The sequence below is a fragment of the Nannizzia gypsea genome, genomic scaffold (genome assembly GCF_000150975.2).
Source record: "Nannizzia gypsea CBS 118893 supercont1.2 genomic scaffold, whole genome shotgun sequence".
Classification (NCBI taxonomy): domain Eukaryota; kingdom Fungi; phylum Ascomycota; class Eurotiomycetes; order Onygenales; family Arthrodermataceae; genus Nannizzia; species Nannizzia gypsea.
The window spans coordinates 773,905-798,169 of record NW_003345200.1 but is presented as its reverse complement, the minus strand read 5'-3'; the positions used below and the strand labels follow the sequence as shown (position 1 = coordinate 798,169).

General features: G+C 48.9%; 9 protein-coding genes across 9 annotated transcripts; 2 read left to right on the top strand and 7 right to left on the bottom strand.

Annotated features, from left to right (window-relative positions):
• Nucleotides 1-284: 284 nt before the first annotated feature.
• On the bottom strand, nt 285-1,972 carry MGYG_02308 (hypothetical protein; the record flags this gene model as incomplete). Its single annotated transcript, XM_003174731.1, has 5 exons — nt 285-300; nt 356-447; nt 478-1,476; nt 1,525-1,910; nt 1,951-1,972. 5 exons carry the CDS (start codon nt 1,970-1,972, stop codon nt 285-287), a joined length of 1,515 nt encoding a protein of 504 aa, XP_003174779.1.
• A 1,935-nt stretch (nt 1,973-3,907) lies between these two features.
• Nucleotides 3,908-4,296, top strand: MGYG_02307 (hypothetical protein; the record flags this gene model as incomplete). The annotated part of the gene is made up of 2 exons (XM_003174730.1): nt 3,908-4,206; nt 4,269-4,296. 2 exons carry the CDS (start codon nt 3,908-3,910, stop codon nt 4,294-4,296), a joined length of 327 nt encoding a protein of 108 aa, XP_003174778.1.
• A 2,773-nt stretch (nt 4,297-7,069) lies between these two features.
• Nucleotides 7,070-9,563, bottom strand: MGYG_02305 (universal stress protein family domain-containing protein; the record flags this gene model as incomplete). Its single annotated transcript, XM_003174729.1, has 4 exons — nt 7,070-7,241; nt 7,327-7,388; nt 7,469-8,361; nt 8,441-9,563. The coding sequence occupies 4 exons, from the start codon at nt 9,561-9,563 to the stop codon at nt 7,070-7,072; spliced, it is 2,250 nt and encodes a 749-aa protein (XP_003174777.1).
• A 1,044-nt stretch (nt 9,564-10,607) lies between these two features.
• Nucleotides 10,608-11,635, bottom strand: MGYG_02304 (chaperone dnaJ 6; the record flags this gene model as incomplete). The annotated part of the gene is made up of 2 exons (XM_003174728.1): nt 10,608-11,446; nt 11,503-11,635. 2 exons carry the CDS (start codon nt 11,633-11,635, stop codon nt 10,608-10,610), a joined length of 972 nt encoding a protein of 323 aa, XP_003174776.1.
• A 665-nt stretch (nt 11,636-12,300) lies between these two features.
• On the bottom strand, nt 12,301-13,082 carry MGYG_02303 (hypothetical protein; the record flags this gene model as incomplete). The annotated part of the gene is made up of 3 exons (XM_003174727.1): nt 12,301-12,621; nt 12,690-12,845; nt 12,921-13,082. 3 exons carry the CDS (start codon nt 13,080-13,082, stop codon nt 12,301-12,303), a joined length of 639 nt encoding a protein of 212 aa, XP_003174775.1.
• An 853-nt stretch (nt 13,083-13,935) lies between these two features.
• Nucleotides 13,936-16,025, bottom strand: MGYG_02302 (hypothetical protein; the record flags this gene model as incomplete). Its single annotated transcript, XM_003174726.1, has 4 exons — nt 13,936-14,904; nt 14,971-15,689; nt 15,743-15,859; nt 15,923-16,025. The coding sequence occupies 4 exons, from the start codon at nt 16,023-16,025 to the stop codon at nt 13,936-13,938; spliced, it is 1,908 nt and encodes a 635-aa protein (XP_003174774.1).
• A 997-nt stretch (nt 16,026-17,022) lies between these two features.
• On the bottom strand, nt 17,023-18,255 carry MGYG_02301 (hypothetical protein; the record flags this gene model as incomplete). Its single annotated transcript, XM_003174725.1, has 4 exons — nt 17,023-17,210; nt 17,678-17,702; nt 17,950-17,985; nt 18,163-18,255. 4 exons carry the CDS (start codon nt 18,253-18,255, stop codon nt 17,023-17,025), a joined length of 342 nt encoding a protein of 113 aa, XP_003174773.1.
• A 506-nt stretch (nt 18,256-18,761) lies between these two features.
• MGYG_02300 (hypothetical protein) lies at nt 18,762-20,231 on the top strand (the record flags this gene model as incomplete). The annotated part of the gene is made up of 7 exons (XM_003174724.1): nt 18,762-18,836; nt 18,889-18,975; nt 19,008-19,305; nt 19,399-19,509; nt 19,541-19,711; nt 19,767-20,022; nt 20,081-20,231. The coding sequence occupies 7 exons, from the start codon at nt 18,762-18,764 to the stop codon at nt 20,229-20,231; spliced, it is 1,149 nt and encodes a 382-aa protein (XP_003174772.1).
• A 1,769-nt stretch (nt 20,232-22,000) lies between these two features.
• MGYG_02299 (CMGC/RCK/MAK protein kinase) lies at nt 22,001-24,122 on the bottom strand (the record flags this gene model as incomplete). The annotated part of the gene is made up of 3 exons (XM_003174723.1): nt 22,001-22,327; nt 22,383-23,636; nt 23,706-24,122. Coding segments are annotated over 3 exons (1,998 nt in total), but the record flags the coding sequence as incomplete, so codon positions are not given.
• Between the last annotated feature and the right edge of the window lie 143 nt (nt 24,123-24,265).

Here is a 24,265-nt window from a genome sequence, read left to right as displayed (position 1 = left end):
CATAGTTGGTTGATAGATTATCGAGAGTTGGCAGGCTGATGGTTAACACGGGGCATCTTCGCCATCTTCAGATCTGAATCCAGTCGGCTATTGCCCGCGTGGCCCTGGAACTAGGATCCGCCTACCTCTACATAGGTCGCCAGTCGGTGGGCCGTGTCGGTTCCACGGCTTTCTCTGGATGCTCTGTAAGTAGTTATGGAGTTCTCGATGTTGATGAAGTGAAGTTGAAGTTGAAGTTGATATTAAGCGTAGCCAGTGACATTTAAATATTTAAGCTACTTGATCTAACTAGTTATGGACCTGTCAACTGGTTAGGGCTAAATCCCCAAATAAGGCAAATATGTCAACATCTTACATATCGGGTTTTCCACGTTTAATCTGTCTTCCGCAATTGAAAGCCGGACCATTTTGAATCCCTGTGATAGCTGCCAGCCAAATGAGCCTTAACTAGCACCAATAGGATGACGGCGAACTTACGTCAAATCCTGCCTCCAGGCCAATAACAGCGTCCTTTGACACTACAAGATGTTTTGGCCTGAGTTGCGAGTGTCTCAGGCCAGCCCATTCGGAGCATTTGCCGTCCTGGCTTATTGCTCTGAGGCCGTGGATTCCTCTATGCCCTACTGAGAGATCAAATCCTCGCAATCCTGTTGGCGTTTTCAACCCGTTGACAACATCCAGATACTTCTTCTCTCCTCCTCTCGTGTACCCCAGGCATATATCCGGGCCTTCCTCGGTGACGAAGCGGAGCCCGCTAACAAAAGGAGCAGCACCAACCCTTATGGTGGTTACGATAAGCTGGCAAATATCACCGGGGAGAGCTGTTCGTTGAACGTAAAACTCCTTGCATCCCTCTCCAAAATCCAATATCTCCGAACCAGGTGTCTCATGGAGACGAAGTAATCCTCCACGTCTTCCCCATTTCAGCTGGTGCCATCCGATATTCAAAGGACGGAGTGAGGGATCACCGCTCCAACCCAAGGCTACCAGTTCAGACACGGGCAACTGGAGGAGTTTCCAGATGCGCATTCTGTTTTTGAGCTCTGGCGTGAAAGGCGCTATCTCCCTACATCTGAAGTAGAGCCATCTCCAATTAAGCGGTTCGTTGCTCATGTTGGCCTCGAACATATAACCAAGCTCAAACGTGGGCTGGAACCGGGACCTCCAAAAGGACTGCCCAAAGCCAGAAGGGATAGCCCTGGCCAATACTTTCGAGACCTGGGACAAGGCCAATACATCACTAGTGCGCAGCTGAACAGCAATGAGCTCTAGAATTTCGAGGGAAAGTCTTGATAGGTGATTAGGTGCAGCATCGCCACTCATTACGGCTGGGCTTCGTTCAAGCAGCTGCCGTTTTTTTCGCTTGTCGTTGAACCGTGCTCTTCGCACAAATTTTCCTAGGGACTTCCCGTCCTTAAACACTGTCCAAGGATCCCGGAATACGAATTCACTATCACCTTCAACTGGGCCATACTTCTACCTCAGATATGTGGCCCTATTCTCCCAAGGATAACAACCTCCGACTGTGAAGGTCCCTCCATATTCATGGCCCCAATCGAGGACGTTCAGACTGCATGTAATAGTGGAACAGGACCACAATATCTCCATCAGGCGGGCTACTGGAACGTCTTCAGGGCTGAAGAGCTGTTCTAGAAGGGAATAGCATGGGGCATGGATAATAAAGCCAGAGCGACACTGCATTAATTGAACCGCAGTGCGCCTGCCGAATTCCACGCTATCATCGGGATCACGACTGACAATTCCCAAGTCGTACCCTTGATCATCCCACCGGCCGTAAAAGTTGAGCGGAGCTCTATACATGAAGCGCAGAACATAGTTTAAGCCTACACCAGACACCTCTGGCTTCATATCTCGTGCTGGGTTGACACACACTCCAGATTCAGTGAGCACTTATGAACGAATTTAATCCATATACTGATTGATACTTACATGCGCGATATTCGGTACTCATGGCGGTTTTTCGTTGGCGTGTGCATTGCCCCTATCGACCTCTTGGCCACATAAGACACAGCCGTATGGTGTCATCGTGCACAGAATTGTCTCTTCGACAACCTACTTAAGTACGCATCGCGAAGGAGGAAAATGGACCCTTTCGTCTATTCTATAATGGTAATATGACGGTAGCAGCATTTTCGCCTGCCAGTCATAAAATACGTCATAGCAGTTGCCTTCGTTTCTTATAAACAATTTTGTCATTAAACCACTGCTTAGTGACTTTGGATATAGTGAAAAGGTTTGTGCAGCGCTAACTACCTGATTGTCCAGCCCTGGTATTGCTGATTTTCTTTGATCTATATTTTACTGACTATTTCCAAAGGCATATTCCACTGTAGCTAGACTCACACACATTACCCAAGGATACTGATCCGACAATATGAATCGACTCTATTCGATAACATGAACGTTCACCAGTGACAGAAGTAAATACAACCAGACACTGGCAAGGCATCGCCAGGGGATTATCAACTTCTCAGGCCCCGTTCCCCTGGCAGCAGATGAACGCGCTCGTGCGAAGCACCGATTCTACAGCATCATCAACCATTTCAGCACCAGAGGATCCGGCGATTCTTACAGCCGCCCTTTGCTTGTCCGCCATACATATGGATATTCCCGCTCTGAGCTGTCTCAGGACACCTTTCTACGCGCATTCTTTGACTGCCTGAGCCTGGATATTGCTGCGGATCAGATTCCCGATATGATGGGCAAGGAGGACCAGCTGCGTGATAGTTTATCTAGCTTCAACGATTTCTTACCCGACGAGTTTTTGATAAAAGTCGGTGAACCCTCGCCAGAGCTCTCAGTTACACACAAACTCTTACCATTGACTAATCAGTAGAGCTTCCATCGCCCCATCTTCTCACTATTCACGTGCCATTGCTCATATCCTTCGCCTCTCCGGGGCCAGTGAATATATAGACAAAACTCTCCAGGATATGGATGAAGTTGGGACACGAGAGGGTGGATCCACGGAACTGGGTCGGCTCGTGATGTTGGAGTTGGATGGTTGGTTTGACGTTGCAGTCAGTACCTAGGATATTGCTGGACCACAAGGAACAAAAAGGCCTAATGCCCCAAGATATCCCTGGGTAATGTGTGCGAGTAACTAAAGGGAATATCCGTGGTGGGATTGTATATATCTCGGTTAGGCTAGTACTGCTTCGACTAGATAACTATCATGGCTTAGATAGATACTATGCTATTTGATACACCTTTAAAATCATGAAGATAGCTCTAAGAGTTTATCCTTCGAAGATTAATAAAACTAGAATAACTCATAATTTAGTAAAAGACGTTAATCTACCAGGATATATCAACTCGTACGGGCGAGATATAAGGGCGAATAAGCCTATGGCTCGCTCAGTCCGCCGTAACACGCCGTGACGGGCTGCTGCAAGGAATAAGCGTTCAGTTAAGCTCTTCATGGCACCGGGTAACTCGTGCTTGAAGTTCCTGAAGGATCTCCAGCTCGCCGAAGCTAACTTAGGTAGTTAACTAGCGGCGGCCACAGCCACGTCGTCGAGGCCGTGAAGGCGATGTGATACAGATACAGTGTCCTCCGCGCGCTCCACCAGCATGCCTGCAGGAGGCAGCCAAGGGCGCATTAGGCACAAACGTGAAGCCTGCATTCTCCCCTAGTGGCCAGTTTTCTCGTCTTTTGTCTTTTACTTGCAGCATCGCGAAGACATTCTCCCTTGGCCGGCAGTTTCGATGGCATATCGAGCGATAACACCAAAAAATCAAGCTATTTAACTAGTTGCATAGACTATATTGCTTTTTCGCTCAGTCTATAAATTGGCAGCCATCTCCTCGATTCTATAGTTATCTTTCTTGTATCCGTCCTTGATATCTCTCTAGAAGTCAACATCCCATATTCTCGCCTCTCACCATGCGCGCCTCATCGCTTCTGGCTCTCGGAGCTGCCACCCTGCTGCCCTTTGCGACTGCACAGTTGAGCGACGACGGAGGCGACGAAGGAGGCGCCCTTGGTGCTACTATATGCAAAGCCGCTACTGTCGCTGTATGGAACTTGCCTGTTCCTGGCGATTGTACCAGATTCGTCAAATGTGAAGTGCGAAAAGACGGAACTTTCACTGGATTGTCCACATTCTATACATGCGATCGAGGCCTGCACTTCAACGCCGCCACCCAGACCTGCGATTGGCCGGACCTCGCTGGATGCAAGATGTAAAGCCAGAGTAGGTTATTTTCTCTTTTTTATAGTATATACATTGCTAATAAGTATATAGAAGATTCGAGTACATAAATGGCAAATGAGCCCTGGTACACTGTGGAAGCCCGTGGGTTTGGGACAGCGGGTACGCTGGTAGATCTCTTGTTGAATACCATCAGAGCCTGTATCAGGGGTATCTATTCGTGGACTTCTCTTCATCGGGCAGGGGGGCTAGATGTTTGATTGCGTCCGTGAAATATAAACTGGGAGCACAATTTAGAAGTGTTTACATATTGTAGATAATCTTCAACATCAAAGATGCGACTTCTACTAGTAAACACCACCTATCACCCTTGAGATCCCATGCACGGATAACAATAAGTACACAGATGGGCGAGTTTGACGGATCACCAGGATGTTCGAAAAGTGCTTGGAGCAACTGGCAGGCCAACTCATGTGCATCAAAGTCGTGAGCCCCAGGTGCTGGCCTTCTCAGCTGAGAATGCAACTTGTGCCTCAGCTAAGACAGTCTCACAGGTCTCCAGGCTAGTCGAAGACTGTTCCACAGCATCCAGGCACTCAATGTAGTTATCATGGGCAACGCACAGGGCATTGGCCTCTGGGATTAAGCAAGGATAAATCTAAGAAACAGAACAATTAGCAACTGCCATGGAAAACAAGAGGAGATTCACACATACATAGCCACAAGCCCTATTTTTAGAGTAACGACAACAGTCACAAGGAGTAGTCTCTGTCCTGTTGCACTCCAGGGACTCCAGGACTGTGGGCTGGTTCTTTGTGCCATACACATTTGATAAACAACGCGAACAAGGCAGCAAACGAATATGGGCCGGTTTCATTCAATTCGCTGTTCCACCAGGACATCAGTCCTGGTACGACGACGGATCGCAAAGCTCCCTCAATATACGCATGCAACACACTCCGAGATTAAAGCAATAACCGCAAACACAGGCACTAGGAGCTTCTAGATGCAATGGCTGTACCAGGGGAAGTTTACCACGGCAAGCTAAATTCATAGCCTCATCCAGCCTAGCGCTTCGATAACAAGGTAGAGAAACAGCCATCCATTTAGCTGTATAGTAGCTGTGTTGTGAGAAAGCCTGGGGTTTCAGCTGACGCAATGATTTCTTCTAGTCGCTCAGGGTCTGCCAGCCAGAAGAAGTCCTTTGGGGTCGAATATCATTAAGCAAGGAGAACTGTGACCTGCGAATGTTCTCACGATCAAAGTGCCACAGCATTGGGTATGAGACACCTGTTTCCATCTCCAGAGCGGCATTGCATCCGTGCTGTTGACGATCAAGTATCTAAATAGTCGAAAAGAGGAGAAGTATGACTTGCATGGTAGTATATTAACCCCGAATATCAGCGACTGGAGTCTATGTTGGTGCTCTCTGCTAATATCTGGTATAAATGATGGAACAGCTCGTCATCGGGTCTACCGCGGATGTAGACTGGTATACCTCACGCTGATTACCGTGGCTGCGACCGCCTGGGTTGAGGAAAGAATCCATAGTCTGAGAACATTGTCTTGTTGATTGAGGGGCGTCCTGCTGAAATCATCATGACCCCTGAAGAGTAAACTTAGACCACCATGGGGAGTACCATGGGTATAGAGGCTGTTATTCAAAGGGACCCGAGATCGATTTCATCCACTAGGAAAAGTCAGTATCAGAGAAGCAAGCCGAAGCGGAGGGCGGAAAAAGAACTTACAGACTGCAAGCTGATAGTTATTCTCTTCATGCTTCCTCAGGCTTTGCATTTCCACAGGCACATCATCTCCGAGTCCCCTTATCCCCAAGAGAGACTCCGGGTGCTTGTCGATCAGCTTGTCCTCGGGGGACATTTTAAATGTATAGGTCTTGCTAGCGAACAAATACGCCATTGTTCTTTAAGTCTAGTAATGGCCAGCCAGTGGAAGACGCTGGGGTATTTACATCCTAGCCCATGCGGTAGGTAGTTTGGGTATGAGGAATGATCTATTAGGTGTAGAGGACGATGGGTTCCGTAGAAAAGGATGAAGTCCAGGGGGAAGTAAGAGGGTTATATATAGGGCTTCAGACAGCAGAGTGAAGAGCCGAGTCTTCACTAGGTATCAAACGAATACGAATAGGGGTATCCGTCTCCCGCATTCACTAGCTGTCTTCATCTCTGTCAGCGAAAGGAATACATTTTCTACGGAAAAAAAGGGGTGTGGATACATACGTACACACCTACCTACCTTAATGATTCATTGAAAGGCCATGCACGACCGGGTAAAGATTAAAACATCAGCTCTGATTGAATGAAGCAGCCTAACTAAACCCCCGTTCCATGACAAAGAAACACGCAAACCAGAAGAGAGACATGTAACAAGCAAACAAAACTCCGACCCGTATCACATCACATATCCGTCCGTCCGTCCGTCCGTCCATCCATCCATCCATCCATGCCGTTTCACTGATATGGAAATCTGTAGGTAGGTAAGTTATGCATTCTCAACGCCAGAGTAAACAACTCCAGAACATGACATGGCAGGCATAACAACGAGTAGCAGCAGTACGCAGAGAGTGTGGGAATTCAAATAACTAGGTATAACAAGGCAATAAAAGCAGAGAGCAGACCGCTTGTTTGGCATTCGGTTCGAGTTTTGGTTTCTTTTCTTTCCTTTCTTCTTTCGTTTCGGTAACGACCATGCAATGCAATGCAGTGGTATAAGACATGTAGGGAAGTGAATCCTTAAAAGATGATGACTAAAAAAGCAGATAATGGATGATGCAGTGCAATGCTAGAAGACGTGGGAAAAAGGTAAAGGCAAACAGTAACAGTCGTGTCGTGAAAGAAGGAAGAAAAAAAGCGGCGGTCGTGAGCGGTATGGTGCTAGTCGACTTTGGCGTTTGCAAGCCTCATGCTTCCCAGGCCGGCGAGGTTATTTGAGAAGCGAAGAGGGTTGTTCTTGAATTTGGCGTGTTTCTTCAATTTCTTGCGAGCAACCATCACCGGAGCAGAGGACTTGGTGACAAGATAGTTCGAGAACGAGCCCAGAAGGACACTAGTAATATGTTTTTTGGCGTTAGTTGAGGCTGTGCTATGTATGCATGAAATACTTAGACACGGGATAAGAAAGTTATACGAACCCCTTAAGCGCGCTTCGGCCTCTAGAGCCAAGAATGACAAGAGTCGGCTCGAGAGCATCGATCTATAGGAGGATTTCAGTTAGTGTGTGGGCCCCATGTTGAGTGTGTGATTGCATGTCATGCATGGAGGGACAAGACTTACGGCTTCTGTGATGAGATGCTTGGGACTCTTGCAGTGTATGACCTCAACAGCCACACGCACCTGCAGTTTCGTCTTGCGCATCAAACGCACGCATGTCTGTGTAAGGCCGTCGATGGCATGGGCGCGGTCTGCCTCTGTCTTTGGTAGACCCCTGGCATCCACGGAGCCGGTTGCGCTCTCCAACCCCTTTTCTTTCTCCTTCTCCTTGTCGCTGGCCGAAGAAGGGAGATGTGTGCTTGAGACTTGCGGCGAAGGGAAAGATGAAGGCGGCCGAGTGGGCACTTTTGTACTGCCTTCTGTCTGCGAGTGCATCGTGGTCATCATGTCCAGTACGGCCTTGAACCCGTCGGTTATTGGCATTACAGATGGCAGGTCTGTTTCGGACAGCTTGGCGGAGGAGGAAGAGCCTTCTTCGTCGATGGCGTAGATGGCATACATCGTGTCTCCGTCACGCAGTATTGTACCGATGGTCCATTCAAGCGCGTAGACCGATTCCTCGCTCAGATCAGTAGCCACAAGATAGCTACGGGCCCGACGAGTGCCCTGCTCGGCCTCCTCTTGCATCTTGGCAAAGTCTCCTCGTACAATAGTGCGAATGACTCTGTTGGGCACCGAGCTGTCTGTTGGCGAGAGGTAGACGTTCAGGTTCTGAGCCTTCTTGATCTCACAGATCTCTGCCTCATCGTCAAGAGGTATACCATCACCACCGCCGCCACCTCCTCCTTCATCGTCTGAGCCAATTGGGGTATTGCCTTGAGAGACGGTGATGTCGAAGTTGGTGTTTGGATGGACACTGGTCTTGTGCTTCATAGGCTTTTCAGTTGCAGCTGCAGCAGCGCGGTTGTCAGGCTCGAGCAGAGACCGGACTTTATATGTCGAGGACACAGTTTTTCCTGTATATATTTGTTAGAACGTCATCATAATTATAAACCAAGAAAAACGAAAATAAAAATAAAAATTGAGAATACATACGTTCTTCTTCTGCAGCAGCTAGAAGACTTCTGACCTTGTTGGCTGCTTCGGGGTCGTCTAGGTTGCGATCAGCTCCCTGACCCTCACGCTTCTTTCTCGTCCGGCCACGGCCTCTACCAACACCCAACCGCCACAGCTCCTCGTCAGAGCTCAAATCCTCTTCGTCATCACTGGTGTGGTCCTCGCTGAAGCCACCGTCAGGGGTATCCAAATAGTAATCCTTAGCCAGTCTGGCATCCGAGTCTGAATTTTCTGCCAGGTCTTCCAGCTCCTTCTTCTCTATATGGGGCAGATGGGCCAGGCTGCCGCCTGACCGCTGCAGTGCGGTATTGGATAACTTTCTATATGCATGATCCAGGTTGATAACTCGGCCAGAGTCAGTGACAAAAGTGTTAACATTTGACTTTGAGTTGGCTGCGAGCGGATTGAGGCTGTTAAGCGTGCGTGGGCCCGGAGACCGCGAGCGCATGGGGGATGTTGAGCTGTGTGGAAATCCAGGAGCATGCCGGCCGGTCTGCCTGCCGCGCGGGAAGCCAGGCAAAGGCCCAAAGTCGGACCCAGACATGACGGCGGCCATGGAGCTGGGATGTTTGTTATTACCATTGTTGTTATGATTGTTGCCATTTCCAGTGACGCTCTTCTTGCCACCCTGGGTGACTCGCTTTGGCAGCTGGCTGGGTATGCTGGGCAACATGCCAAACTGGTACGCCTCGACGCCGGTCTTCCTTCCTATAGACGGCAGGCCGCCATAGGGTGACGACTCTGAGGCCCTACGCAGCCCGTCTGACTCGTGTATGGACGGCGTGTGGGCAGAGGAGGTTGGCGAGGAGGCCGCGCTGTGAGTCTCCCTCAGAGGCGAGGGCGATATGGGGTCGAGCATGCTGCGTACGCTGGCAGACGACGACTTGACCGAGCCCGCCCGTCTCGAGGGATCCGGCGCAACATCGAGCATGGAGCGGATGGGAGGAGCTTGAGTGGCATGGTGGTGGGGACGAGGCGACTGGTTTTGCTGGCTCTGAGGGCTCTGAGGGCTGTTCTGCTGCTGCGGGCGACCCTGGAGCAGCTCGAGGATCTCGCGCCGTTCCTCATCAAGGGCCGACTCGAGAGACATCTTGGGGATCATGGTGAAGGAAGAGGAAAAAGGAAGAAGAAGAGGAAGTCAGAAGAAAATACGAGAGCGAGCGAGATGGGGCTAGGATCTGCTGGCGGTTCTGGTGGAGCAGCCAGAACAAAAACCCGCCGCGACCCAAAGTCCAGGCAACAGACAGACAAGACGTCAACGACGGACTGGCAGCGGTCGTCTCGACAGCGAGAAGGAGGCAGAGCAAAGGCCGACGGGCAGGGAGAGAGACGTCTTTGTCCTCAGCAGAGTCGAGAATGCTGGCGATGGGTCGTGGCGCCGCAGCCACAGGGAGGATCTCTCGCGCAGCGCTGGGAAAGTAGGTAGGACAAGGGGGTTCAAGCCTGTATTCGCGGTTCTCGGGGGGCAGCGTCAGCAACAAGCACCGGCAAGCAGGACAAGACGGGAGAACAGAGGGACAAGAGGGCAGACAGACCGACATATAGACGAGCAGGCCGGCGTTCAGGGTCGCGATAGAGAGCGCGGGAAAAGGCGAAGATGTGGCTGAAGCAGCTCGTCCATGCTGTTTATATTAGGGCCTGGGCAAGACGAAGAACAAGGAAAGGCCAAGCAGCAGCGACCAGGAAGGCCCCGGGACGAGATGCGCTTGTTCGTCTTGTCCTCCTCGTCGTCGCTGGATAGCCGTTTCGCTGGAGTGGCAGCTGGTGTTTGCTGGTGAAGACGCTGGGCTGGTGGTGTTGCTGTGATGGCTGTTGTATTTGGTAGCGGTCGAGGCGCCGGCTACATAACTTGCAAGATAACAACAGAACAGCAACAGGAAAGACACGGACAGGAAAGACAACAGGACAGTTATCAGAGCGGACAGAGGCAGCTGAAGCAGAGAACCAACAGAAGAACTCCCGCTTGGCATCACATCAGCCTGCAGCAGGGAAGACAAGAAGAAAAGAAGAAAAGCGCATGCATCAAACCCGAGAGAACTCCCTGCTCCGACAAGACCAACCACGCAACGCCGTAAGGTGACTAGAAAACCCCAGGAGAGAAGATCAGGAGGCCGATCGAGGGACGGGGAAAAGGAATATGGCTCGTTCACGCCTTTGCCCTCTTCCGTCCACTGCTATTATCGTTCTTCCGCTGCTGCTTCTCGCGTGGCTTGTCTTGGTTCTGGCCATGGCCCCTGTCCCGGTCCTGCACCCGGGTTCGCGGCTTGTGGAATGCTTCTTCCGGCGGTTCATCCTCTGCAGCCCGCTTCCTGTGCTTGTTATTCTGCGTCTTCGGGGCGTACTTGGCCTCCAGGTTGGCCAGGAAGGACTCACCCCGGCTCTTCTGGCGTTGCTGGATGAGAGCCATCAGCGCATCCTCCCCGCCGTCCGCTTTGCCCTTTGAGCCCTTGGAGCCCTTCTTCTTGCTGCCGAACAGCTTCTCCTCCACCCCCAGTTCTCTGGCCATCTCCATGGCTTCACCGGCTTCCTCCCTTGCAGCCCTACGCCGCGCCCGCTTTGTCTCCACCGGCTCGTCGGTGAAGGCAGGGTAGTCTGCTACCTCTCCTTCTTCGATAGCGGCACGGATGATGGCTCGGAACCGGTCGTCGTCCTCCAACACGTCGCTGGCCATCACTTGCTCGTAGATCCCGTCCATGTCCCCCTTGCATTCCTCATATACCCGCAGCAGGTCCGCCTTCTCCTCATCAGAGCCCTTGTACTCCTGCTTGAACTTGTCCAGCAGCGTCCCGTCGATCATGACGCTGAACTGCTCGCGGTAGAAGTCCGTCCAGTTGAAGTCATCGTCCTCCAGGTCGAGCGACTCAGACGTGTTGCCCGTCGTGTCGTAGCGTCGACGCCGCCGCTCGTCGGATAGGATCGCATATGCAAAGGCGATTTCCTGGAACTTCTTGTGCGCTTCGTCTTTGCCCTCAGCCGAGACCTTGTCTGCCAGCCCGTTAGCACTGGCTGTATACCTTTTATATCAACTTCGCAAGACGTACCTGGGTGGTGTCTGAGGGCCTTTTTCCGGTAGGCGGACTTGATCTCGTCTGCGCTCGCCTGCTCGGCCACTCCCAGCACCTCGTACGGGTTGATGCACGGCGGCTCCTCGCACTCCACACCGTCAAACGCCATCTTCAGCCTATTTGTCTCTGGTTTATCACTTTCTTCTGCGTCTTTTCTGCGTCTTCAGCTTTTTCAATTAAATCGACGTCGCGAACTTTTTGGAGACGCGTTGATTAGGTAAGAATTGACTAATATGTCACATAGATTACTAAGAGATTAGTCACTACTTGACATAAATTTTGTTAAAAGATAAGAAAAAGACGAAGAAGACGAAGCGACAGCGATATCAAATTAACATATGCATAAACCGGCATAAAGATGCATGGAGATGACTGTAGGATGTTGCTAGTTACTATAGCTATCTAACAGATGTGGATGGTGACTCTGCCAGCAATATCAACCATGTTTATATCAGACAGAGACATCACATCTGTCTGCTATATCTATCTCCTTCTGATACATCAAGTCGACAGGTTAAGCTGTTTGCTCCAAATATCAAGGATTCCGTCCCCTGACGATCAATCGACGCCCCATCAAGACCCTTGTATGATAGTGAGATGAGTAACCTGATAAACATGCACATGCACCGTACCTTCAATAACAAAATGAACTAACCATCTCAACCAGTCACCATGGTAACCCCCAGAACTGATCCAGATAAACACCATAAAATGTTGAGAAAAAGGCATATGTGCCCGTCAAGTGGCATAAATATGATACCATGTGACAGAGAATCACTTGTCCTTGGAGTTCAAGGCGGCAGACAGCACGCCTCTCCACCAGGTCTCATCTTTGGGGCCCCAGTGGACGACCTCAGCCAACTCTTCACGGACAACCTGGCGCTGGATAGGAGACAGGACGACGGGTCCTTCCTTGACGATGGTCTCAGCCAGGGCAACGGCGTCGGCAGAGTCGCGTTCTATGCGGGAGTACTCGTCGTTGCGCTGGCCGCAGAGGCGGATGGACAGGACCAACAGGTCAGTGGGCCCGATGTAGGGAAGGCAGTCGATGTCGACTTCGCGGACGATGGTTGCTGCTGTGGGGATGTATGGCAGCTATTTATATTATACCCATTGTTAGCCACGCAATACTACGTGAATACACGCAAAAAGAGCACACTTACGCGGCAGTTGGTGCTGAAGTCAACCTTGATCTGCTTTCCGCAGGGATGAGAATAGTACAGGCAGCCCTCGTACTCAGCGAACAGCGTGTCGAAGGTCTGCAACAGTCTGCGGTGCGCCACCTCAGGGTTAGGGATGGTGATCATGAAGTCGACGTCCTGCTCCTTAGTTAGCTGCCAGCCAAAACGTATCATATACCGCTTGAATATTAACTTTGATAGATGGTCTCCTACCTCCGGGTCGTCACTTGGCTCGCGCTCAGAGACGTATCTGCAGACAGCAGCGCCTCCGATGATGGCTACCTTGGTGTGGGCAAGGTCAGGGCATTTCTTCAGGCAGAGGATGACAGCGCGAGCCGTATCCTCCATCTCGGAGAAGGTGGGTGTGGTGATCATCTTTGTGGCCTTCTCTGGGGCTTTCTCTGGGGCTTTCTCTGGTGTGCTCTTCGTCTGTAAAGCTGTGTCAGGAGTGCAGACAGGAAGCTGGAGATGAAGTTGAAGATGAAGTTGAAGATAAAGAGAAGAAGTGAGAAGAGAATGAAGAAAACAAGGTGACATCTTGCCCTTTTATCTCCTTCTCGGCGTGGCAGTGGCCGGCAAGACAGTCAGGCACCAACCTCCTGGAACTTCTCTCACACATCGCTACGCTCATTGATCATAGTAGGTCTCTACTCTCTTCTTCTTTATCTTTCTATATACATCCATACTTGATGTCTTTTGAGGCTGTGAAGATGTTTAGATGGAGTCAGCCTTGCTGAAGATATCAGACTTGCCTAAATAGGGCACCAGCTGTCTGCTACGCCGCAGAGATATCAAGGCAGCAGTGGCCACTCGAGACCGCATAGCACTCTACTTGATTACTTTATTATATATATAATATCTGTGATATGTACAGTTATAGTCCGTATAGTGTCAGATAGAGCACCATATCAAATAGTTATGTGGTTGACCTATATCTATAACGGGACTGCATGGTAGGTGGAAGTTACCGCAGAGTAGTACCAATACATTAAACAAAAATATACAGCTTGGATGGAAGAAAAAAATTCCATCTAATATATACACAACGCTTGTCTTTTAATGTCTAGATATCATCGATATGCCTGCATAGTAGTTATGCACCTACTTTGTCCTATCAAAAGATTATAAGATCCAAGGGGAATTACTTGATACATTAACTATGTGTCCATCGTACCCTCTCACCAAATAAGAGAACTAAATATTACGACTTTGGTTAATTATTTTTCTATCACTCAGCGCCTTCATCGTCCTTATCGTCCTCATCGTCCGGCAGGACCCAGAAGGTAGTATGGAGGTTATTGTTCGCATCAGGTAGAAGCTTATAGTCCTGCCGGTACGCTGAGTGAAGAACGGCACAACGCAACTTCTCGTCCTTGTACTTGACCTCTTCAACAATTGTCTTCCTCAATTTCTCCAGTTCCTTGCCCGTCACCATTGTGAGTTTGTCGGAACAATGCCTCTCTCTCTCGTTCGCCGTATACATCTCCATCCAGGGGTCATGTACGGTAACCTCCCAACTATCCAATTGATCATCTTCAGCTTTGCCATTTCCGAAGTCTCCATTCCACTGCCGACCACCGCTGACAAGAGTTGCCGTCCCCTTCTCAGGGTTCACTCTGATGCTGGCTCCATCGTTGCTGGTCCCGGCACCTATACAGTAGGGAATGTTAGGTGATCCTTCACGTTCCACCATTTCCACCAGGGATGTCTTCTCTCTCGGTTTGTTCGATGGTGTAATGGAAATGACAGGTTTTCCTAAGCGAATGGTCCGGAAGACAGGCTGAAGTTGGAAAAGGACCAATGACATTTTGAAACGATGTGTGTCTTCATCGTAGGCAGAGCATATCGGACAAGGAATATATGCACCAATAACGGTTTTTGGGGTTTTCCCTTTTGCCTCGCTACCGAATAAGACGACTTGGGGGTCTGGATGGCCGAATAGAGCCTGAACTAGGCGCACCATGGTTGTATCATGCGGAACTGATGGTGGAATACGCGAACTCTCAAACAAAATAACATTGCTTTCCTCACTGTAATCGTATAAATCACGATGAGTGTTCCCCCATTGTGGAAGAAACAGAGAAATAGCTCCACAAACATAGGCTGGTGCAGATCTAGGTGATTTCGGTTCGGTACTAGGTCCTGAAGGCTGGAAGAGGACGGCCCACAATTGATAGAATTTGATATCAAGGTAAGGCTAAGAATAAAAATCAGGTTAGTTTAGGTTTCTCACCCTATATAATGAATGTAATGAAAGACTTACCAGAATGTCTGCCACTCTGGTGTATTGGTCCAGGGGAAACTCTTCTCCGTCAATCAAGCTATTGACCAAGGATAACGTTAACGTCTCCCCTTCAGGGTTGGTCTCCGCAATCTCGCCCATAGCAAAGTACAGCCATTTCTCTTTTACCAATCTCACACGTAGTATTAAGCTTATGAGTATTGACATTTCTTCCCGATTAACCTTCCTTCTCATAAATGTAGCAAATTCCTCCCGTATTCTCGGAGCCGCTTCTTCGATTTCTTCTTGGGGAATGGTCAAATCGCAAAAGCCTGGTATTCCAATTGCTAAAGAATCCACAATATCCCATAATATAGAAGTCGATTCCGTTGGTGTAGAAGTTACCACAGCTTGGTGCTTCTCTGCCTGGTGCTTTTCTGGCTGCGATATAGCTTTCACTGGGACTCCAATGCTTCTAAGTATCCGTCTAAAGGAAGCCTTCTCGTGGAATTCAGGTTCATGCCCCCAACCAGCACAAGAGCGGTTGAAATCACCAAAATGTTTATCCGCCTGGAAAACTATCATATTTGTCGCTCGTAAAAATGCATTAAAATTGACTCTTCCATCCTGCGGGTCTTGAGGGAATGGGCAATAGGCGAAAAAGTGGAAACTCCTCCAGAGCAACTGAACTCCAGCGCCAGAGATCACGGCTTCAGAATAAGTTCGCTGTATGAACCTTTTCAGACTCTCTACGTTCCAGTCTATTTTCTTAGTAAGTAAGTAGTTTGCATCATATGAGAAGGGGATCCCTTACATTTTTCTCCGGACGGGCTTTTAACGCAGTCCTGCTCAAATATTGCGGATAAACGCTCTTTTTCGTCTATTGAATCTCGAGTAGGAAGAATTTTGTCTAAATCTCGATAAATTGACTCTATTCAATCAAAGTTAGTTAGATTGAATAGAAATTAATCAAATATCAGTGATCGCTTCTCACCACTAGTAGCTTCAGCAAGAAATTTGTCCTGCTTTTGGATCAATGACGTAAATATCCATTTGTCCCCAAAGTCCAAGATATATCCCAGGACCTTCTTAAACATCGTAGAAATGTAAGAAGCAAATGAGTAAACTTTCAGTGAACTGGCAATGCTTGAATAGCTATATCTGTGCCATCTGAAGTAGGTTGAACTAAGTAGTGGCCAGCGCGGTGCAGGGTATAAATATTTTTCGTTTGTCGTTCTCTAAAAATCCAATGTAAGGCATACGAAGAGCAGTTGGGCCGATTGGTAGATATTTATGGTACAATATCGTTGTAGAAATGGGGCGTTGACGCACTCTTTTTAATCCCAAATACCCTCTGGTTGGTTTTGTTGGTTTCTTCCGGGGTCTGGATGGGGGTTTAATGAGTTAACTAATTACCATGGCTTCGAGTGGAGCGAAAAAGGGTGCGGTATTTGCCAGGGTGCACATATATCTTAGCTCATACCTTGTCATTAATATGGTTAGGGGGCCCTCCTCGTTATTGCCTGCGCTCCGTTCTATCCTTGTAGACAATTAATATTCCATTTACATAGCGAGTCAGTGCCTTATTTTGTCACTTGCCTTCCTGTCCCATTACATATTAAATCACCTCCTCTACGCATCTTCGCATCACAAACATCAACAATTTCAAGATACTGATCTATCAGTAATCCAAATGATCGAGCATAGGGAGATATGGAGAAGCCACCCGCAGCTAAAACATCTTAACGAAACAATCGCTGCACAGTAGATCGCCCGGGTAGAGATTTGCAACCCGCTGGTTTTCCTCGGGTGGGGCCCAAACACTGTGGATCAGTGCTTGCATCGCTTGAGCAATCAGGCAGAATGATATCTAGCCAACCCAGCTGTACGAGTCGATTAAGCAATACCATATAAGGAGTACCGCTGGCATCAATTTTTTGGCGTCGGCCGATATGCTAGGCATTGATGTGTTGCATCTCTATTGGAATGTAATCCAGCCCCCTCTCCAATGTGGTAGAATCAGTGGCTGTGGAAGTTAACGGTTTAATGGTATTTATTGGATTATCTGCCAACGGCTCCGTGGGAGTGACAATTTCATCCACCGATACCTGGCAGCATAGATACGTCGGTGCCCGGCCGTAGGCATGCAATATTCATGCTATCCTGTATTCGCTCAGGTATCGTATATGGAGGAATCAATCTCCCGCTAACATTTATATAGCCGTCAGAGCATGCATCTGAAACGTCCCAGAACCAGGTTTTAGCCGTAGAAAGACAGTCAGCTGTGCAGAGAGTAGTAACATTATTATCGACATCCAGGGGTAATTGTCCGCACGCTCTATCATCTGCAAGAGGGTAGCATCACATAGTACTATTTTATTCAAAAAACCAAGGCATCCAATACTGGTATTAAAAGTTCTTGCTAGCCGTGTAGAATCTATGGCCGGGTAAAGATTGGACTGAACGGCCGACTAAGGAGAATAGTTCAGGGAGAAAATTACCATAGTGGGAGAACAGGAGATATAAAGAGATTCAAGTAACCGACATGTATATGTTTTAAAAAAAAACGAGGCAATGATTAGTAGAGCTATGTTGTAAATATGTTCGTGGAGGATTTCTTGAACTGGTACAACAGGGAGCCGGAGGAAAGCAAATGGAGTGAAGGGAAATTTTTTCGGATGATGATTATACCATTAGGAATAGAAGTATTGATAAAATTGATAATGAGCAGAAAAGGACCATAACTTACCAAGAAATGCACTATCTATAGCTACCTATGGTAGCCCATGGTCACCCATCTAAGCCTTGCTGCCTTTTTAAGACCCCTCATTATACGTATCGTTAGACATAGGGACTCTCGTCTAACACAAGGCAGACTCTCACAAAAAGCAGTACAGTCCCCAAAGTACTCCGGTCTATCCCACTTAGGATGATAATAATAAGAGCTCTAAGTCGGTGTTGATAATAGTTTTTTTGCCCCTTTTCGCCTTGCGAAGTTGTTCCAGAATTATACTTTCTTACGTCAGCTGCGCCACGACGGTCCGCATACTTGGCGAGCTTAACCAGCTTAGGGTTAGCTTGGCATCCACACACACAAAGTCACTATCAACTTCACCACTTTTCACCCCTTTTTTGTGACTAAAGAAGACAGAATACAACGAAGAAGCTGGGCCCAGGCCTGAAAGACCTCGCCAGATTCTTTTATGATGGAACCAGGGCTTATTCATCGGTCACCTGCGCCCTATGCATGGCTAGATACCCAGTTGACCCCTCTCGGGATTCGTTTGCTGAGGCCCATTGTGCTTCGGGGAAGTTAAGCATAGCCATTTTCAACTAGCTATGTCCGAGAGACATAGGTACGAGGCAAATGGTATTTATTAAGACCTAGGTTATAGGCGGCTTAGCTATTGGCTACGCGGATATGACATATGACTCTGCGAGCTAGGAGGATACATAGTAAAAGAGAAATAGTCCCGGGCCGCATCCTGAGAGCCGTGGAAGGCGAAATGGATTCGAGTTACACATGGGTTGTGGATGGCTCTCGCTCAAATCATTCTTCCTGAGTACCACTACTTCCCTCTATACCTTCATTACATCCCCTGTAGTCGTTTATTCTCGTCATGCAACCTTTTAGGAGGCTCGCGTTCTCGCGAGTTTATCACGGTTTCCGCTTGCTCTCACTACCTGTTCTATAAGAGGAAATGCAGTCACTTTTAGCCCTTTTGCTCAGTCAGTTGATGGCTTTCCCCTCTACCACCCACAACGAGGAGACATTTTCCTCCTTTCAACGGGTCTACCTACCGAAACCTGCAGTTATGTAACACCTTGTGCGAATGGTGCTTGTTGTGGAAAAGACAACCTTTGGGGTTATTCACCTGCCCCTCGTGGAACTGGCTGTCAACACAACTGTTCTTATCAGATTCCACTCAATACTTTACTTGCTTTCTGACAAATTTATAGGCGACGCCAAAGCTGAATGTGGTCCCTACTCAAAGCCTGAAAAACAAAAATGCTCTCTCGATGTCTGCTGCAGTTAATTTGGTTACTGCGGATCTGTTTCCGAATTATGTAAATAGGAGAATAAAATGGACCTAAATTATAGTTCATATGACGAAAAGTACGGCGGATGTGCCAACTTCAAGAGACCATATAACAGCGGTACGAGTGCAAAAAAGCGGAGTATTGGATATTATGAGTCCAGGGCCAATACCCTAGCATGCCAGGTTGTGGCTCCCGAGGATTTGAATCTTGATGGCTTTACATCCATGAATTCCGCATTTGCGTTTTTCGACCCAAAAACCTTTCAAGTTACACCCATGGATGGCAATTCTGCTTCGCTTTATAGCTGTTTCACTGCACTAAATGAGAGGAAACCTGGTTTAGAGACCTAGATATCTATCGGCGGATGGTCTTACACTGATCCGAGAGCAACCCAAATTGCCTTTAGTGAGATGGTTAGCAGCTCATCAGACCACGATGCCTTTATCAATAGGATTATACAGTTTATGGACACCTATGGCTTTGATCTCGATTGGGAATATCCAGGTAGTGATGACTGTGGTTGTCAGGGGGCAGTTACCGGTCCATGTGTGCGACTCGAAAACTCAAGTAGGATCTTGTGAATGGCGAGGGTATCGAGGAGCAGGTCTTAGTTGCATTGGGGAATGCGCAAAAGGGGAAATTGAGCTGACTACAAACACCAATTCGCATGACTCCAAGAAAGGCGACCTGAATTGCAACGGAGGGATGCAGAGCTATTGCTGTGCTAGTTTTCAATTTACATGTGAAAACCAGTATTGAATTATCCGTTTATTTGACTAACACTACGTGACCTCAAGCCTTAAATCTAGATGACATCGCAGGTGCAGAAGATGCCCTTAAGCAAGCCGCAGAAGATGCAGCCATCCAAGTCGCCATTGAAGTGGCTGCCAAAGCATTCTGCAGGGTTGCCGTTCCTGCCTTGCTTGCGCCTCTCGAAGCCATTAAGGCGGTAATTCCCATCTTTGGAGAAATTGCTGACCTGGTTGAGATGGCAGCTACGCCGGGGATTATTCAGGGCTGTATAGAAGGCATCAAGAAGGCAGGCAAGGCTGAGTTCAAAACTTTTGGAAAATCCCGGAAGCTTGTTCTAGACTTACCAAAGGCCAAACAGAGAAATGTCCTTCATTGAGGAGATCCAGAAACCCACCGTCCAAGAACGTCAGCCGACAAATTTACAAGGCATTGCTCCAAACGTGCCAATTGGCGTGATGGCTCCGGTAAACTTCCTCATCGGGACATCTATGAGCATAAACCTGAGATGAAATTTCCACTGAGAGATTCCAAAAGGCCGAGTGATGCCTGGTAACAAAATAATAATCGGGCGTTGTTATGTAGTAAGTGGCACCTATTATCCATACCAGTTTCTCAGGCGAAGCATCTGCCGCCAGACGTCAGTCTTATGTTCAACTTCAGGAACCTTTCTGACATGAAATGATACGATCTTGTTCCCCAATAGCGGCCCTAGGGCCGTAGGGCATTATCTTTACCTGATCAGCCATAGTGGCTATTAATTAATTACTTAACAACTCCCACACCTGCTTTGATAGTAACGTATTAATATTTATCGGTTGACTGATGTATATGTATGTATAAGATAGGATAGATATCAAAATTAAAACGTAGCGCTCCGTATTTATATAAGTACAGTAAGCCTTAAGGCCAGAAGCCAGAGCCTGAGCCTGAGCCGGAAACCGAAAAAAGAAAACGGAATCAACACAAAAAAGACGTAGAGCCATTTCCCAACCCAGCCAGCCCTGCTGCCAGACAAAATGGATTGTACAGGGCAAGGAAAAAGGTAAAAAAAAAAAGGAGACGGAAAAACGTAAGTTCTCCAAGTCAAACAAAGGGTGTTTTTGTTGCTGCTGTGCTGTGCGCTGTCTATGTGCATGAAACAGGAAAACAAAGCAAGAAATAAGAAAGGGGTCCGGAGAGGCTGACCGCATAAAGAGTGAATGTACAGTGGTTGTATTAAACAGGATGGGGGAGGGGGATAGACATAAGGGAAAGGTAAGGTATGGGGGGGATAGACCCGTTCAAGTAGGTAGGCTGAGGCTGGGAGCAGCACATGGACCGGTTTCCCGATGGGGGTGAAGAAGAAAGCCCCCGATATATAGTTAAAAGAAGGTGAAGAAAGGATGAGACCCCCGGGCGTGGATGGTGGAAGAAGGAAAAAGAAAGGAAGCGAATGCATGCATGCAAACAGAAGCCGACCACCTGCCATTTCCCCCTGTACCGGAACAAGGGGGAGTAGTATAAAGAGGGAAAAATATCAACAAGCGCCTGGAGGGACATGGGAAAAGAAGGAGGGGGGGCAAAGTGAGATTAAAATATTAATAAATAATAATGGATAGATGCGTAAATGTGGTGTAGATGGGATATCTGGTAGATAGACAGATAGCAGAACACGACACACATGTAGGAGAGCCGCAAGACCAGCTGAGATCGAACCGGGATCTAATAGTCAGGCAGATTAAGCAAACAATGAATGGGGTATAAAGAAGTTGAGAAGGGGAGAAGAAAAATGAAGTCAAGTCCCGTGGAAGTGAGTATAGGCCGAAGAATGAAAGAGAGGGACGACGAGAAAGACAAGCAAATCAGCTATGATCGCTTAAGAGCCGAAGGCGAAGATGAGTAAAAAAAGCCGAAGAAAGATGATAAAGATAAAACATGACCGGGCCCACCAAAACCTCTCTATGTGTATATGAATGATGAACAAATGTATAAAATGGGCGAAAAGGGAAAAGAAAGTCAGAAATAAATGTCGAGTAAGCGGGAGGTAAAATGATCAAAAAATGCAAGAATAGATAAAGATGGGGGAGAAAAAAGGTAGGAAATAACGAAAGATGAGAACAAACAAAAGAAATGAATGGGTTGGATGGATACGCTGGGTTGGTAGCTGCGCGCTGTTGGCGGCCGACGGTGGTGGCGAGGTGGTAGTGATAGTGGTGGTTGATGGAGGTATATAGTAGATGAGCGTATCCATTAATTAATTAGGCCAAGTTGATTAGATATGGCGATGAGTGAACCACGTCTATCGAAAGCCACCTACACCAACAGCGCTAGGCCATTGATTGTCGTCGTACGGAGGCGTGGGACCTTGTCGGTTCCCTACGTTGGTGGTGACAAATCCCTTGGCCAATTGTTTCGAGGGCGTTTCGTCAGGAGTCAGCGCAAGGCCAATACCCATGCCCATGTTCATACCCATGTTCATGCCCAGCCCGTCTCGTCTGGCAGTCGGAGACGGGGTAGGGTACGGGTTGTGGCCTGCTCGACAGCTGTCATCCACTGTCCGTATTGATGGGGTATTGTTATGCATTGATGTGTCACAGTCAGTGTCGACGAATGGGTATGTGTTTGACTGCTGCGGCTGTGTCGCTGCTGCATGTGTGCTGTCGCTGCTGTTGGTGGTAGACGTGTTCGTCGCTAGGCGGCTCCGGGTGATCGGCAAGCAGCCGCCTGGCAGCGTTGGAGGTAGAGTACAGCACCTCCTGAAGGAGTTCGTCTTCCTCCTCTGGCGTTTCGTACCGTTGGACGGGGCGAGACGACAGTTGCAGAGCACGTCGGGTCCGACTGGATATCGGCCCAGTTACAGGACTCTGAGCAGTGTTTGACACGCTTTGGGCAGGGGAGGGAATCTGGCTTGTTGTGGCTGTTGTGATGCTGGCCTGCTGGGGGCTAGAGGTCTTGTCGAGCGAATACTTGACGTCCTGCAACGCTTTGTCTAGATCGGCGAATCCATTCTTGCCCTTGGCCATGGAGGTCTGTTTTACTACCGGGCTGGTGGTGACGGGATCAATGGCCATGCTCGAGCGGTTAGATGTAGGACCAGACCAGGCGGCACTGGCAGCGTTTGCCTCCACGTCGTCTGCTGGGATAGTAGTCTGATTCCTTCCAGATAGCCGGCGAGCCCGTTTCCGTAGATGAGAGAAGAAACTTTCCTTTTGGGTGGGTGTAGTGGCTGTGGATCCGTTGAGAGCACGCTCGGCCTCTGCTCGATGGGCGTCTGAGTAGTGGTTCCCATTGCTGTTGACAGACAGCTGTCGAGAGACCTTCTTGGACGCAGCCGGGTTGGCCTGCTGTTGTGTGCTGGTCTGGCTGGTATCCTTTTTCTCTGGACAAGCGCTGTTGTTCGCATGGGAGTTACCCTGGGCTGTGACGGCATTGGAGAGAGGTGATACAGGCCGTATGGACGGAAGGATTGGCATGGGAGCACCGTTTGCCCAGGTCGCACGCTTCGATTTCGTTTTGACCTGTACCTGTACAGCGACCTCTGGGCTGACCTTTACCATGGTAGCCTGCTGTTCAGTTGTGGTGGAAGTCTCCGATGCGTTGTTCTCAGCCATGTTGGCCAGGGCCGGGCTCTCTCGTCCAGTAGCACCGATAATCGACCGTCTGAACCACGATGGCTTGGAGACCAGCGTGGGCGTGGGGGCATCGAGATCCTTGACTTTGAAGTTCTTGTCGCTCTGTCGGCGGCCGAGGAGACGAGCCGTGGACGACTTGGGCCGTAGCGGATCGACGGCATCAGTGAAGTATTCATGATTGAGGGCCTGAGTCGAGGTGGGACGGGCCTTGGGGTCCCACATAAGACACCATGTCACAAACTGGCTGAGAGCAAGCGGCCAGTGGGTGGTAGGGAGAATTGTCTCCAGTGCATGGGGAGCCATCTGTCTGGTCAGTACACACATACACACCTAGCAAATCAATATCAAAAGGATAAAAGACGAGAAACTCACTTTTGGGAACGAGAAACCTAACCGTTGGGCGAGTTTGATTCCGTCTCGCCATTCACCACCGCCGACTCTGGCACCGTTCTTGCTGTACCAGTTGCCAGGCGAGCCCATGATCTCGCACACGCGCCAGACTTGGTCGATCTCGTTCTTGCCGGGGAAAAGGGGCTTCAAGGTAGCTATTTCGACGGCCATGGCGCCCACAGCCCACATATCGACAGGGGCAGAGTAAGCACCGGCTCTGAGCAGCACCTCTGGAGCGCGGTACCACCGCGTTGAAACGTAGTTTGTGTACGGCCGCTTCGAGTGCGTCTCGCGGGCGAGGCCGAAAGTCTGCGATCTTGACGGTGTAGTTGGAAAGGGGTCGAAGGGAAGGCGTGACGAGGTGGGGAGTAGCGGGCTGGAAGGTAGACGAAGGAAAATTCAAGCGAAGGTGTTGCTGGGATACAAAAATGTTTTCTGGCTTGATGGTCTGTGGGGGTGTATGTGGTCGAAGGCCGGAACAGGATCTGGGAAAAAGGATGGACTTTGACGGCCTTGGGCTCGAGGCGGGTTTGGGCCTCCCC